Source organism: Periplaneta americana, chromosome 1 (genome assembly GCF_040183065.1).
Source record: "Periplaneta americana isolate PAMFEO1 chromosome 1, P.americana_PAMFEO1_priV1, whole genome shotgun sequence".
NCBI lineage: Eukaryota > Metazoa > Arthropoda > Insecta > Blattodea > Blattidae > Periplaneta > Periplaneta americana.
This window is the reverse complement of record NC_091117.1, coordinates 107,172,499-107,185,414: the sequence shown is the minus strand read 5'-3', so window position 1 is coordinate 107,185,414 and position 12,916 is coordinate 107,172,499. Positions and strand designations below refer to the sequence as shown.

The 12,916-nt window shown below is 38.5% G+C and overlaps 1 protein-coding gene across 1 annotated transcript; it reads right to left on the bottom strand.

The window, feature by feature from the left end:
* Positions 1-3,129: 3,129 nt before the first annotated feature.
* On the bottom strand, positions 3,130-10,763 carry LOC138699499 (actin maturation protease). The gene is made up of 4 exons (XM_069825436.1): positions 10,354-10,763; positions 9,752-10,057; positions 9,416-9,670; positions 3,130-7,425 (listed from the first exon to the last, which is right to left on the bottom strand). Exons 2-4 carry the CDS (start codon positions 10,036-10,038, stop codon positions 7,098-7,100), a joined length of 870 nt encoding a protein of 289 aa, XP_069681537.1. The 5' UTR covers positions 10,039-10,057; positions 10,354-10,763; the 3' UTR covers positions 3,130-7,097.
* Positions 10,764-12,916: the final 2,153 nt, after the last annotated feature.

The window sequence follows — 12,916 nt, the reverse complement described above, 5'->3', positions numbered from 1 at the left end:
AGAATTTCATATCTGTACTTTCAAAGGAGTTTTGACTGTATTTTAGAAATTTTTCAGGATAAGTGCCCCATGTCTCTTTCATCACTCACATACCAATAGGTACAATCCGCAATTTGGTCACTGCTCAATGTTTTCATACAGAATTAAATAATAAAGGAACTATATACATAATTTCACTCTTCGAGAGAGTTGGTATAAAATACATTGCTCAAGTATGAATGTCAAAATGCGCTTTATGGACGAACCGTTATGAGGCAAAATTCATTTGAGCCAAATGGACAGTGTTATGAAATGTTCCAAGCACATATTTAAAGTAGAAAATTTATTTAATATTAATATGATCTCACTATTTATTATTCACTGGCAAATTATACAAATAAAACTTAACACGGTAAAAATACACTACACTGAATGAATAGCTAGTGTCCATTCCCACAGGGACCCAAGTTGAAATCCTTGAGAGTTCAAGTGGAATTCACGATGGACAAAGAGCTCAAAGTACTCCTATTTTTTTCTGCATCATTCCATCACTTCTTCATCCATCCATCCATAAAATTAAATAGATGAGCAGAGATATACTATCATTACCATAATTTCATAAGCTTCTATCATCTCTCATTTATGAAGTGAAATAGATGGGCAAAGTTGTAATCAACAGTACAAGAAAAAATTACCTATTGATGGAATATTCATACAGTGACAGGAAACATACAGATATCCTTGTCAATCAATATCTGAATGTAGTAGCCACGGTGGTCTAGTGGCTAGAGCGCTGGACTTCTAATCTTGTGGACCTGGGTTTGATTCCCAGTGAACCCCCAATTTATAAATTGTATTGAGCAAGCTCATAGTTCAGGTAACACAGGAATTTCCTACAGTTCTTCTGTGGCATCCCAACAAATCTCCATCATCTCATCTCACCACAGGTGTAGTGTAGCTCAGCCTCCTATGACGCACCTGAACAAAGACTCTGTCGGAAAACTGGTCTACATAACTAGCTTCATATGGGTGGATGACGAAAAGTCAAGTGCCTGCTGTTAGCACAAAAAATTCTGAATGTTGTAATAGTTAAAAAAAATGTTTTTAATCTAATGACAGCAGGTACTTCACCCATGATAATTGAGCAGTGGTGAAGTGCTGGTAGGTGAAATGGAAGTACCCTGCAAAAACCTACCACTAAACACTGTCTTTGTTCATCACAAATTCCAGTTGGATCCAGTGGGATTCGAACCCGGGTTAGCAGCGTGGAAAGCCGACATTCTGTGGATGATATAGATATTCTTATCAATATCTGAATGATATAATAGTTCAAAACATCGAGGTAGGCAGACAATGTTTATATACAGCTTTTAACTACGAACAGTTGCACCCAGTGCTATATCTGTTATTTTGTTGGAGAAGAAACCATTATCATTTATTTAGGCAAGTAAATGAAGACTTTATTAGTACCAGAATGTTGCATTTGCTGCCTTCTTGATGTAGTGGTTAGCTTGCATGACTGAACAAGGAGTATCCCATCTGGTAGTTGCACAGTTGACTACTAGATGGTAGGTGCTCATGTAGCTGTAGAGCCATGAAGTTTAGAATATTAGATTTACCACTGTAGAATTCTACACCTGAACATTACTTTCAACGTGTTTCTCTTATACAAACTTCAATGCCTGACACAAACAAGATTCCCCATTACAAATTATATCCTCTATACGAAAGTATGGAAACTACAGCTGGTTTTCAATAGTGAGCACTTGACAATTAAGTTAGTGCCTCCATTTTGAACACACTTCACTATTCTTTTTTTTTTTTTTAATTCGTCTTCTTCTCAACTTCTTTATCTCTCAAACTCTCTCCTTCCTTTTCTTCTCTGTCTTGATTTTATTCTTAAAACTTAAAAAAAAAAAAAAAAAAAAAAAAGAAATGCACAGAAAACAAATCTTATTTTAAAAAAATGATATTTAAAGAACTGTCTTTTGGTGAAAGGTGCAGAAGGACTAAGGAAACCACAAAGTTTGAATTTCCATTCCTACTCAGCCCCACCCCATTTGGCTCTGAATTGCAAATAGAAATTTATCGACTAAATGTTGAAGAGCTTGAATTCTACATAGAAATAATACTTGAAAAAAATATATATATATTTTAGCTGACAGCATTTCGCATATTGCCACAAAATATTATGCAAGGATTAAACATAAATAAATAATAAACAATGATCTGATATATAATTTAGTATTTCTAGAACAGACAAACGGCATTTGCATAGAAGGAAATTCAATAAGATACATTGTTCAGGTAGACTAAATAGTTTCCTTTCCATTGAATATTGAAATAAATTTCAAGAAACAGAAATTTAATAATACAGTAAATATACATAACTGCTGCAGCAATCTTTAAAAAATCGTGATATTTCACAAGATTTATGTAGTAGTGATAATTTAACTTCTGTTTTTGTTATAATATTTTCTTGTTTATATAGTTTGTGTCCTCTTGTCCCGATCAACCTTGGGATATCGTACCTCTTGTCCTAAACAAAAGTCATCTTTGCATACCGGTACACTTCCTTCATATTTCAAATTACGGTACTCTGTATTCAGTAAGTCACTGCTCTCTTCCTGTCATTAATTCGAAAATGTGCCTGAAAGCCCTACAATGGTTTTCGGCAAAATCTGGTCCACATTACAAGACAATACATCTATTTATATCTTTGATTCATTTATCCTGAAGTCCTCAGCAATCGTTATTATTATTAGAAATGGAAATTAAACAATGGGTTATGAGTTTTTCATACTACAATCAGAGTCTTTTAGATCAAAATAGGGCGAGATCGAGGTCAGTATTCAGGTCTTATCTTCACCTTATAAGCATATCACATATCCAATGACTTATAATAAACAAAAAATCGTCCAGAATTCAGCCACTTTTGCAAGCTTTTTTCTCCTTTTCACCGCAGCCAGAGGCTTACTGTGCCAACCTCCTTATTGTGGGGTGAAGTAAAGACATGAAATCATTACTGCATACTAATACCAACATTACTAATATTATCAATTAAGTATTTTTTATTTATTTTTAACTTGATTATTTAACGATGCTGTATCAACTACTGGGTTATTTAGTGTCAATGGAATTGGTGGTAGCGAGATAAGGCCGAGGATTCGCCATAGATTACTTGACATTCGCCTTACAGTTGGAGAAAACCTCGAGGAAAGGGAGAACCCAAGTAATCAGCCAAAGCTGGAATCGAACCCACACAAGAGCGCTACTGCCTGAGTTACACCAGTGGCTCACAATGTCAGTGGTACTGGTACCACAGACAGAGTCTTTTGGAGTAATTCCTCTCATACTGAAAATAATATGTACTGTTTGTTTATGAACTGGTGACGTCTCTATATTATTACTGTTTAATTCTTTTTAATTGGTTATTTTACAATACTTTATCAACTGCTATGGTTATCTAGCATCTGAAAGCAATGAAGGTGATAATGCCAGTGGAATGACTCTGGGGTCCAGCACCGAAAGTTACCCAGCATTTGCTCTTAATGGGTTGGGGGAAAACCCCATAAAAATCTCAACCAGGTAACTTGTTCCAACCAGGATTTAAACCCAGACACGCTCATTTTATGGTCAAGTATGCTGTTACTCCACAGTAGTGGACTACTGTTACTGCTGCTTTCTATGGCCACCACATAATTAGTGAATTATTCGATAATATTACCACCCATACCACTAATAATAATAATAATAATAATAATAATAATAATAATAATAATAATATGATCAGAAAGTAACGCACAATTATTTCTTTACGGTAGGCCTATACTATTTTGGTTAGAACGTTCTAAGTTGGTAAAGAGATAGTTTGAATCTTGCGCTACAGACATGAATGACTCGATTAGTGTCACCCTGGTGGAATGAGCAGTAACTACTGAGTAAAGATGGAATGTGTGCTCGCATCGTCTACTTGTGAAGAGCAGCGAGGTATAGTCTATTTTTTCTGAGCAAAACAAAAAAAGTCCGAGTGAAATCCAGGTGTATGGTGCTGATTGTCTGGACCATAGCAACATCTCCAGGTGGTGCAGGTTCTTCAAAGAGGGCCGAGTAAATCTTACCGACGAAGCACATTCCAGCAGACCAGTGACCGCTGCAACTCCACCCAATGTCTGAGGCATTGAGGCAGCAGTCACCCACGCTACAGCCCAGACCTCACACCATCTGAGTTTCACCTCTTCGGACCAATAGAAAAATTCCTAGGAGGTTAACACTTTGGTTCAGATGAAGAAGTGAAATCAGTTATGAGCAGGTGATTATACGCCCAGAAAATGGAGTTTTATGAATGAGGTGTACTAAATCTGGTGTCACAATGGGGGAAATGTGTTGAGAGACTTGGTTTGTGTGTTGAGAAATAGGTAACTTTTTTCTGCATTATTTCATTTTGCTTATCTATTAAATATGTTGCCACAAGAGGTTGTTGTGCATTACTTTTCGATCCTCCTAGCAGTAGTAATAATAAGTTCTGGCTGACATGTACAACATTTGACACAGAAAACTTCTGTAACGTGAAGAGTTTAAGTGTTGTTCAGGTTTACACATGATTCACACAGGGAAATATTAAGCATCCGGGTCCAAGGATGAAGACAAGTCATAGAAGCAACATATCTGTATGTCATGAAATGACATATTCCCTATGAAGTCTTTAAGGCTTAGCGAAAGAGCTTTTTCTTCTTGTTACAAAGATCAGGCTTCGAATCAATGTAAAACGCATGTGTGTAAACACAGTATACACGACGATTTCGGAGATATTCCGAGGTGGTACTCATTCTCTGAACAACGACCAATTTCTGTGTCAAAGGATGTACATCTATTAACACGCAGTATAGCTCACCTGACGATATGTGTCAAAGGAAGAACAATTGTTTGTATACATCTGAACTAAACAGCGATATATGCATTGGAGGGAGGAACTGGCCACCCTATCTCATGAATTTCTGGCTTACTTGCCTCATGGAGTGATGCCTTATTGGTGTCACGTATGAGATTCAAACCTGTCTTCGGACAGTTGAGTAAGCAACAATAATAATAATAATAATAATAATAATAATAATAATAATAATAATAATAATAATAATATTACTTTAGTAGTAATGCTCATTTCACGTCTGTACTTCACGGGAATAAGCACTGAACTAAAGCTTGCAACACTGGCTGATTGTTTTGTTTATTACAAGTCGTCAAATATGTAACATGCTAGATGGGACCTGAATGCTAATGTCATCCTCTTCTGCCACTGATCCAAAAGATACTGTTTGTAGTATACTCTGATAGCTTTACACTAATGCTAAGATAGGCCCACAATCTTACTTACCACTATACAATTCAAATTTCCGAGGTCTACAATTTTATCCAATTGAACTCTTGAACCAAGCCTGATTTTTCAACTTCTGTCACGATCCCGATTCAGCATAGGGGTTACTTCAATTTCAAAGACATCAACGTTCAATTGGATTTACAATATATACCGATATTGTTACATTAATGAGTGGTAACTAAAGTATGTGATGATCCATCAGAAAGTCTGCCACATCAGTAACATCAGTATTCCTAGCTACTGAACTGAAAATATTATAGGAACTCAACACAGAAATCCTCCCATAAAATTATTGGAAGTGTTATGATATATTGATGTCCTAAAATTTGACTAATTATTGTGAAAGAGGAACACTGGAAATATGGCACTATACTTTGGTGTAATGTCCTTTCTCACATGGCACAAGAGTGAAATGATTTCGATATGTGCAGAACTATGACTTCTACAAGCCTAAAAGTTCAGTGGTTGTAGCTTGTTGTAATCATTACTACATATACAATGCAGAATGACTCATTACAAGACAGGAACTAGGCAAGAACACAATTTACTTGTAGTTAGCAAACGACTAGATCATCTATTAGGTTGATGCAAAAGTTCGTAGTGTCTTTTTGCTATGACAAAAGTTTTTAGTTGAGATGAATACGAGACAGAAATTAATCAGTAATAAGCTATATATTTTCCTACATTATCTATGACTTCCTGCCAATGCTGGGGTACTTTTTCGATTCCACATCTGAAGAAATCTGCTGATTTGGAGTTAAAGAAGTCGTCAAGTCATGTCTGTAAAGCATCTTCGTTATCAAAGGAGTTCCCTTAAAGATTGTTGGATAGAGAACAGAAAAGGTGGAAATCTGAAGGGCAAGATCGGGAGAATATGGGGGATGTGGAATCACCTCTCAACAAAGGTCCTGGATAGCTGCTTTTGTCATGTTAGCAAACTGTAGGCATACATTATCATGTTGCAGCAGCACTTCATGCAGTTTTCCTGGTCGTTTTTCTTCAACTGCAGCCACGAGACGTCTGAGTTTTTGACAATAAATGTCAGCAGTTATGGTTATATTCTTGGGAAGCAATTCGTGGTACATGATGCCTTCTTTATCCCACCAGATGCGTAACATCATCTTCTGTGGATGGATACTAAATTTTGTGTGGGGTGTTGTGTGTTGACAGAACCATTTTCTTGGAGCGCTTTCTCCAATAGCATTCTCCCCATACATGACACAAATGTTTGGGGCTACCTCCGCTGTCTTTGATTCTCTGTTAAACTCAAACAGAAGAATATGTCGGAAATGTTCGCTTTTTTCCACTTGACACTCCATTTCTTTAGCTCACAAATAGCACTAACTTTCTTTAAATCAGCAAAATTCAAGGCGTATTTGCAAGCACAACACTCCAAATAACAAATGATAAAAATCTCCTGACAATGCAGTGTTGTGATGACGAACAAAAACGGTACAGTACAAAGTTATGCATCAACCTAATATTACTGAGAATTGATGTCATATGTGATCACAAACAAAGCACTTCCTAGTGTTTATATTTTATAAAATTAACAAAATCTGCTAAATCTGTGCTTGGAACGTGGACTGACCTACGAAATTTTTCTCTGATAATCCATAAGAATCCTGCCAAACAAACTAAAATTGTTAGCACCTCATCTTCTTCATATAAGGACAGATTGGATTTAGGCAAATAAGTCACACTGCAGCCTCGAGGGGCAGGCTGCCACATAGTGTACCTCTCACAAAGAGGGTGCCACACCGCACTGGTCCATTCCCAGACCATGCAGCAGAATGGCTCTGCCCCCCAGGCCTGCTGCTACCCCACCAGAGGGCAGCACATACACTCTGCCGTCTGTAGCTCGACCTGGGTCCAGTTCCACTAAGTTCTCATTGCTGCGCTGGAGATCATCGTAAGACCACACGGCCAGATGGCGACTCTTGCCCTGTCGTGCCAGCAGATGGCAGGTATGCTTTGCATTCGTGGACAAGATGACTCCTGATGCCACGGCCCAGTGAGCTTTATGGCCACGTCGACAGCAAGGAGAGTGGTTTGCATCTGCATCATAGCTACAAACTGGTTAAGGCTCTTCAATCAGATGCACTTACTTGTACAGGAAGAGCAAATTCTACAAACAGCAATGACAACGCCCCTGGCATAACACACAACATAATCTTTGACCAGTAATAGCCATTTCCTGGCATTCTTTAAAAGAAGGATTTAATATAACCTTTGTCTTCAAGTAAGAAATGAACATACCGGTACTTAAGCACCCTATTATATAGGAGACCAACAACCTGACTTTTGGGAGCCGCAATCTAGGAGACAAACTTTGAAGAGAGTTGTACTTTTTTTTCTTTTTTAAACATAAAAATAAACCCAAAGTTAACAGTATTTTTAATTGAGAAACATGTAGGTTATAGACTATGGTTCATTGAATAATTTAAGTACATCACTACAACACAATTTGCATTTCACTTTATTAGAACTTCTATTTTAACTGTCAGCTGCTTGAAATCTGGTTGGTGACTAGTTAAACCAGTCAATTTTTTTAAATGTTCACTACTTAGAACAGCTCAATGCTTAGATTTAATACATTTAACTGTCGAATATAATGATCACATGATGTGTCACAAAAACATGACAGTTTTGTTCATTTACCTATTTTCAAAATTCAAAGGTTCAATAGCCACTTTGGAGGGGGGAAAGGAACTGGCCACCCTATCCCATTATCTTCTGGCCTAGTTGCCTCATATAAGTGATGTCTTCTTGGCATCACTTGTGAGATTCAGACCTGTCTTTGGACAGTTGACACAACAACAAATAGCCACTAAGTTTCAACAGTTTTAGTCTTGAACCTCCAGTAGCTCCAACTCTACAGCTGTCGAATCAACCACAATTGGCCTTGCAATGGGATAATCATTCTTCATTATGTCAATGAGAAAGGGATTTTCAAAAGAAAAGAAGAAAAAAGTAAATGAGTATTTTAAGAGTTTAAGAGCTCTAAGATCAGTCTGTGCCAGTACACTGTTTGCTCTCAGTCAACCTTTTAAAGTATAATGGCTGGTTCAAAATGACAAATCTTCAAACATTAGACGAAATATTCAGAATCGTATTTAAGGTACATTGTTGAGAAACCAACAAATAACAGAAGGAGCAGAGGATTTTACTATGAAGTTTCTAATGCTAGCAATTTTAGGACATCATTTTGAGTTTCGCTTTCCTTGGTATCTTCAACCAGGTCCAGATAACACTCTATTTCCGATGCTTGTGTAGGGTTAGTTTTATGAATTAGATTTTCTTTGCTTGTTATAAGATTTATTTATATAAAAATTAACAAAAATAGTAACAATGCAAATTTTCTCTAAGAGTAAATAAAAATACATTTGTTATTACTGTATTCTCATTCATTTTTTAATAATTAAGAAAAATATACTTATAACATTTTTCCTTAAAATAAATAGGGGAGAGAGTATTTGAGAAAAATTGATTTTCCATTTTTTTATTTGGTTATTTCAACGACACTGTATCAACAGTGGAGTTATTTAGCGTCGATGGAACTGGTGATAGCTGCATGGTATTTGGCGAGATGAGCCCGAGGATTCGCCATAGATTACCTGACATTCTCCTTACAGTTGGGGAAAACCTCTGAAAAACTCAACCAGATAATCAGCCCATGTGGGAATCATATCCGCGCCCTAGAGCAACTCTGGATCGGCAGCTAAGTGCCTTAGCCGACTGAGCTATGTCGGTGGTGATTTCCCAGTTAAATCCTTATGTCCAATATTTCGATTCCAATGTATATAATGAATAATATAAATGCTATGTAATGTCAGCTGCATAAACAAAGGCTAAAGGCAAAAATTATGAAAAAAAAAAAATGCCCATATGAAAATGAATACATGTAGACCTTATGCATTTTAGCTATACAGTAAATTACACATGGGCTAACCAGCAACAATTAAAAACTGATTATTGACTATCTTAAAACATCTGGTGGACTATTATCGTGTTGCGGAAAACTTCTAACGTTTCCAGGTTCGAGTAATTAAAGGATACGGTATAAGAAGAATACTACCCAATGTCAGGTGTTGGATAACATATTCCTTGTCTTGTCCCAAACCACCTGGCAAAACTTCTACTTCACGGCAACAATGTTGAAACATTTCACGCGCTAGTGTAGCCATGTCATCCACAGAGAACATCTCGCCATGATTTGTAAAGCCTCGTGCACGGGCTTCTTTCAGCAGCTCTTCAACAGTTAAGGGGTGTGATGTACATGACGACGCCATACTCAAGGCCACCAAGCCGCACCTATATAAAACTCGGTTTAGGAATTTTAAATTAACATATAACACATTGTGAAAACTATTAAATTAAAAGTAAATATCTTACTTTGGTCCATCCTGCAAAACTGGCTCAATATATCTGTAATAAGATATGTGAGGTGGGTCCTGGGTACCTTCAAATTGCCACAGTCTATTACGGGCTTCAAGAAGCTCTTGTTCTGGATTTCTTCGACATGTGCAAGGCAATACGTTCACTGCAGTACAGTTGGCTTGTAAAGGAATAAGGGTACAGGTTGAAGTAAACTGAGGCAAATCATTAAATAATAACGGTAGAACTGGTGGTGGGGGTGGCGGAGGTGGAGGATAATACATGGCATCTCTATCAGATGACATTGATGTAACAATCAATAACCTGCAATAAAACAATTTAATGTGACTTTGATAATTTGTTATTCAGTTTGAGCGTAGTGTTTAACACCTCTCTCTCTCTAAAATAACTCATACCAAATTTAAGCGTGCCGAATAAGTGAATGCAAGTTTGCTAATTTTTAGATGACAGAATTTTCAACAAAATTCCTGGTTATCTGCAAGATCATTTAGCAAATAACACAATATCCATAACAATACTTACAGTATGACACATGAATATTGAACTAAACTAGCTTAAAAATCGAACCCTATCTTATAATCTGGAACATCTTTAGTTACCTGATTGAAAATTCGATTAACTCTCGCTTCACTTATCCAATCGCTATTTTTATTTTACACGCTAAAATTTCTCGCTGGACACTTGAGCATAAATAAGTTTTCACAATATTATTTGATACTCTGAGGATCAAGCAATGACCACACAAATGTAATGTTAAATATGTACTTCTTTCAAAATAGTATACGGAACAAAATAGTGAGTATAATCATTTTATTGTATTATGAATCCATATGTCATTATTTTACGACAACAGTTAAAATATAATGTTTTCTTTCGTAAATAAATACCACTTCGTGCTACTTTATTACACTGGCAACACTGTCACACTGAATCCATGACTTCCTCTATTAAACTCGTTGCCGATGTATAATTATTTTAAAGGATATGTAATCACAATGCGACGAGGGCAAACTATATAGTTCTTTATTATACCAGCAGGGTCGCATATGATCACCTCATTTTGCAGTATTCTGTTACCTGGGCCTACTTGATTGGAAGCCCACCGCGCTGTAATTGCGGCAACGCTGCTCGGGGGGGGGGGGCTCAAATTTGTGACAGATTGGGAAATTGCTTACACACGTTATCACTGTCATCAGTAATATTAATGTTTACCTGAAGTAGCTATGCATGTAAAGATAAATTCAGATACATAATTCTTTGTCATTTCAGACATGTTGATATTTTAACGAAAGGTAAGTCTAGTTTAAATTGGTGGAACAAGGACGACATGAGGATGACAAGCTTAGTATATTCGTTTCAAATGTCTGCCCTTGTGGGAAACCAGTGTTCGATATTTGTAAACATACTGTGACAGCGACGTGAGATTCGAACTCACGACCAGCGTCCCGCAAGAAAGCAGATCGCGCGGAGCACGGTGGAATGGCGCGCGGCGGAGAGGGGAAAGGGCCAACGCGGCGAGAGAGTGGAGCGAGAGTGCGCGCGCAACTGCTGCGTACGCAGTGAATGGGGAACGGACCTTCCAGACTCTTCGAGAAGTCCGTCGAAGTGGAGATATCCAGATAATTCTCTACACACCTGTAGAAATTTCTCGCAACTATGATTTTGCTATAAAAGAAGAAGCGCCAGCAAACTCGAGCAGTTTTCAGTTATTCAGTCTGTGAGAAAGCCAGAGCAAGGAAGCCAGTCTTGTGTACCGGAGTTCGACTCGAGTGTGCGTCCGCAACTGCGTCAGCAGCCGAAGGCCTGAGTTCGAGTGCAGTGGACCGCAGTTGGAGGGACCTGAGTTCGAGTGCAGTGGACCGCAGTGGGAGGGACCCGAGTTCGAGTACAGTGAACTGTCTCTGAAGGTCTGTGGTTCGAGATACTGTGAACTCGAGTGACTGAGATAGAAGAACTGTGAACTGAGAACTGATAGTTCTGATTTGTAAATAGTGCTTTGTAAATATTAGTTAAGATTAACAGTTCATTGTTGTGCGTAATAGGCCAAGTAAATTGTCATTGTCGTCGGTGGAGTGCTATAACGAATACTGTGTTGAGTGAAGATCCAATTGTTGACGAGAGCGTTTAAGGTGAATTGTAGAAAGGAATTATTGTTGTGACGAATAAATTACATTGTTCTTACTAATAAAATTTACATTGGTGTCAGAATCGGGACATTATCGACAATGGAGAACCTACAGCTGATCCTGCAAGCCATCGCGGAATTGAAAAGTGACATAAGTGAAGTGAAAGGCGACATAAGCGGAGTGAAAGATGACGTCACTACACAAATCGAAGGTGTTTCGGCCCACGTAGATGGAATTGTCGCCATTGTGAGAGACGAACTTAAGGCCGATCTGGATAAACTAAACCAGAATTTTACAACTATAAACGAGACAGTAGCCGAGTTGAGACAGGATGTAGACCATATCGACGGAAAAATCCGCGATCTCGAGCGTCGTCAAGAGCAGACGAGTGAGGTGATGGACCGACATGCTGAAGAAAACAAGCACATACTCACGTTGATGGACCGACATGCTGAAGAAAACAAGCACATTCTCGCGTTGGTGGATCGCCAGGCTAGAGAACATAAACAGATAGTTGCCGAGGAGGTTCGACGTGCCATGCAAGAAGCGGCCACAGAGTTGAGGACTCCATATAGTGGCCCTACGGAATCATCGCCTTCAGCCAAACATCACAACGTCAAGACGCCGAAGTTCGACGGTACGACGTCTTGGGCGATATTCCGTCGCCAGTTCGAGGCCACCGCAGCACATAATGGGTGGACCCCAGCGGAGAAGACTACTCAGCTGCTGACCGCGCTTCAGGGACAGGCGTCGGAGATTCTTCATAGCGTTCCAGAAGATGGGACAGCCGCTGAGATAATGGCGGCCCTGGAGGGACGTTATGGTGGCCATCAACTTGCTGCAGCATTTAGGACCCAACTAAAAACGACAGTCCAACAGTCAGGCGAGTCCCTACAAGAATTCGCGATGGCGGTGGAACAACTGGCCCATAAGGCCCTCATGGGCCTACCTAATGATTTCATCGCTGGAGAGGCGGCCTACACCTTCGGCAGCGGAGTTCGAGACCCGGAAATAAGACAACAGCTACTCTTAGCAG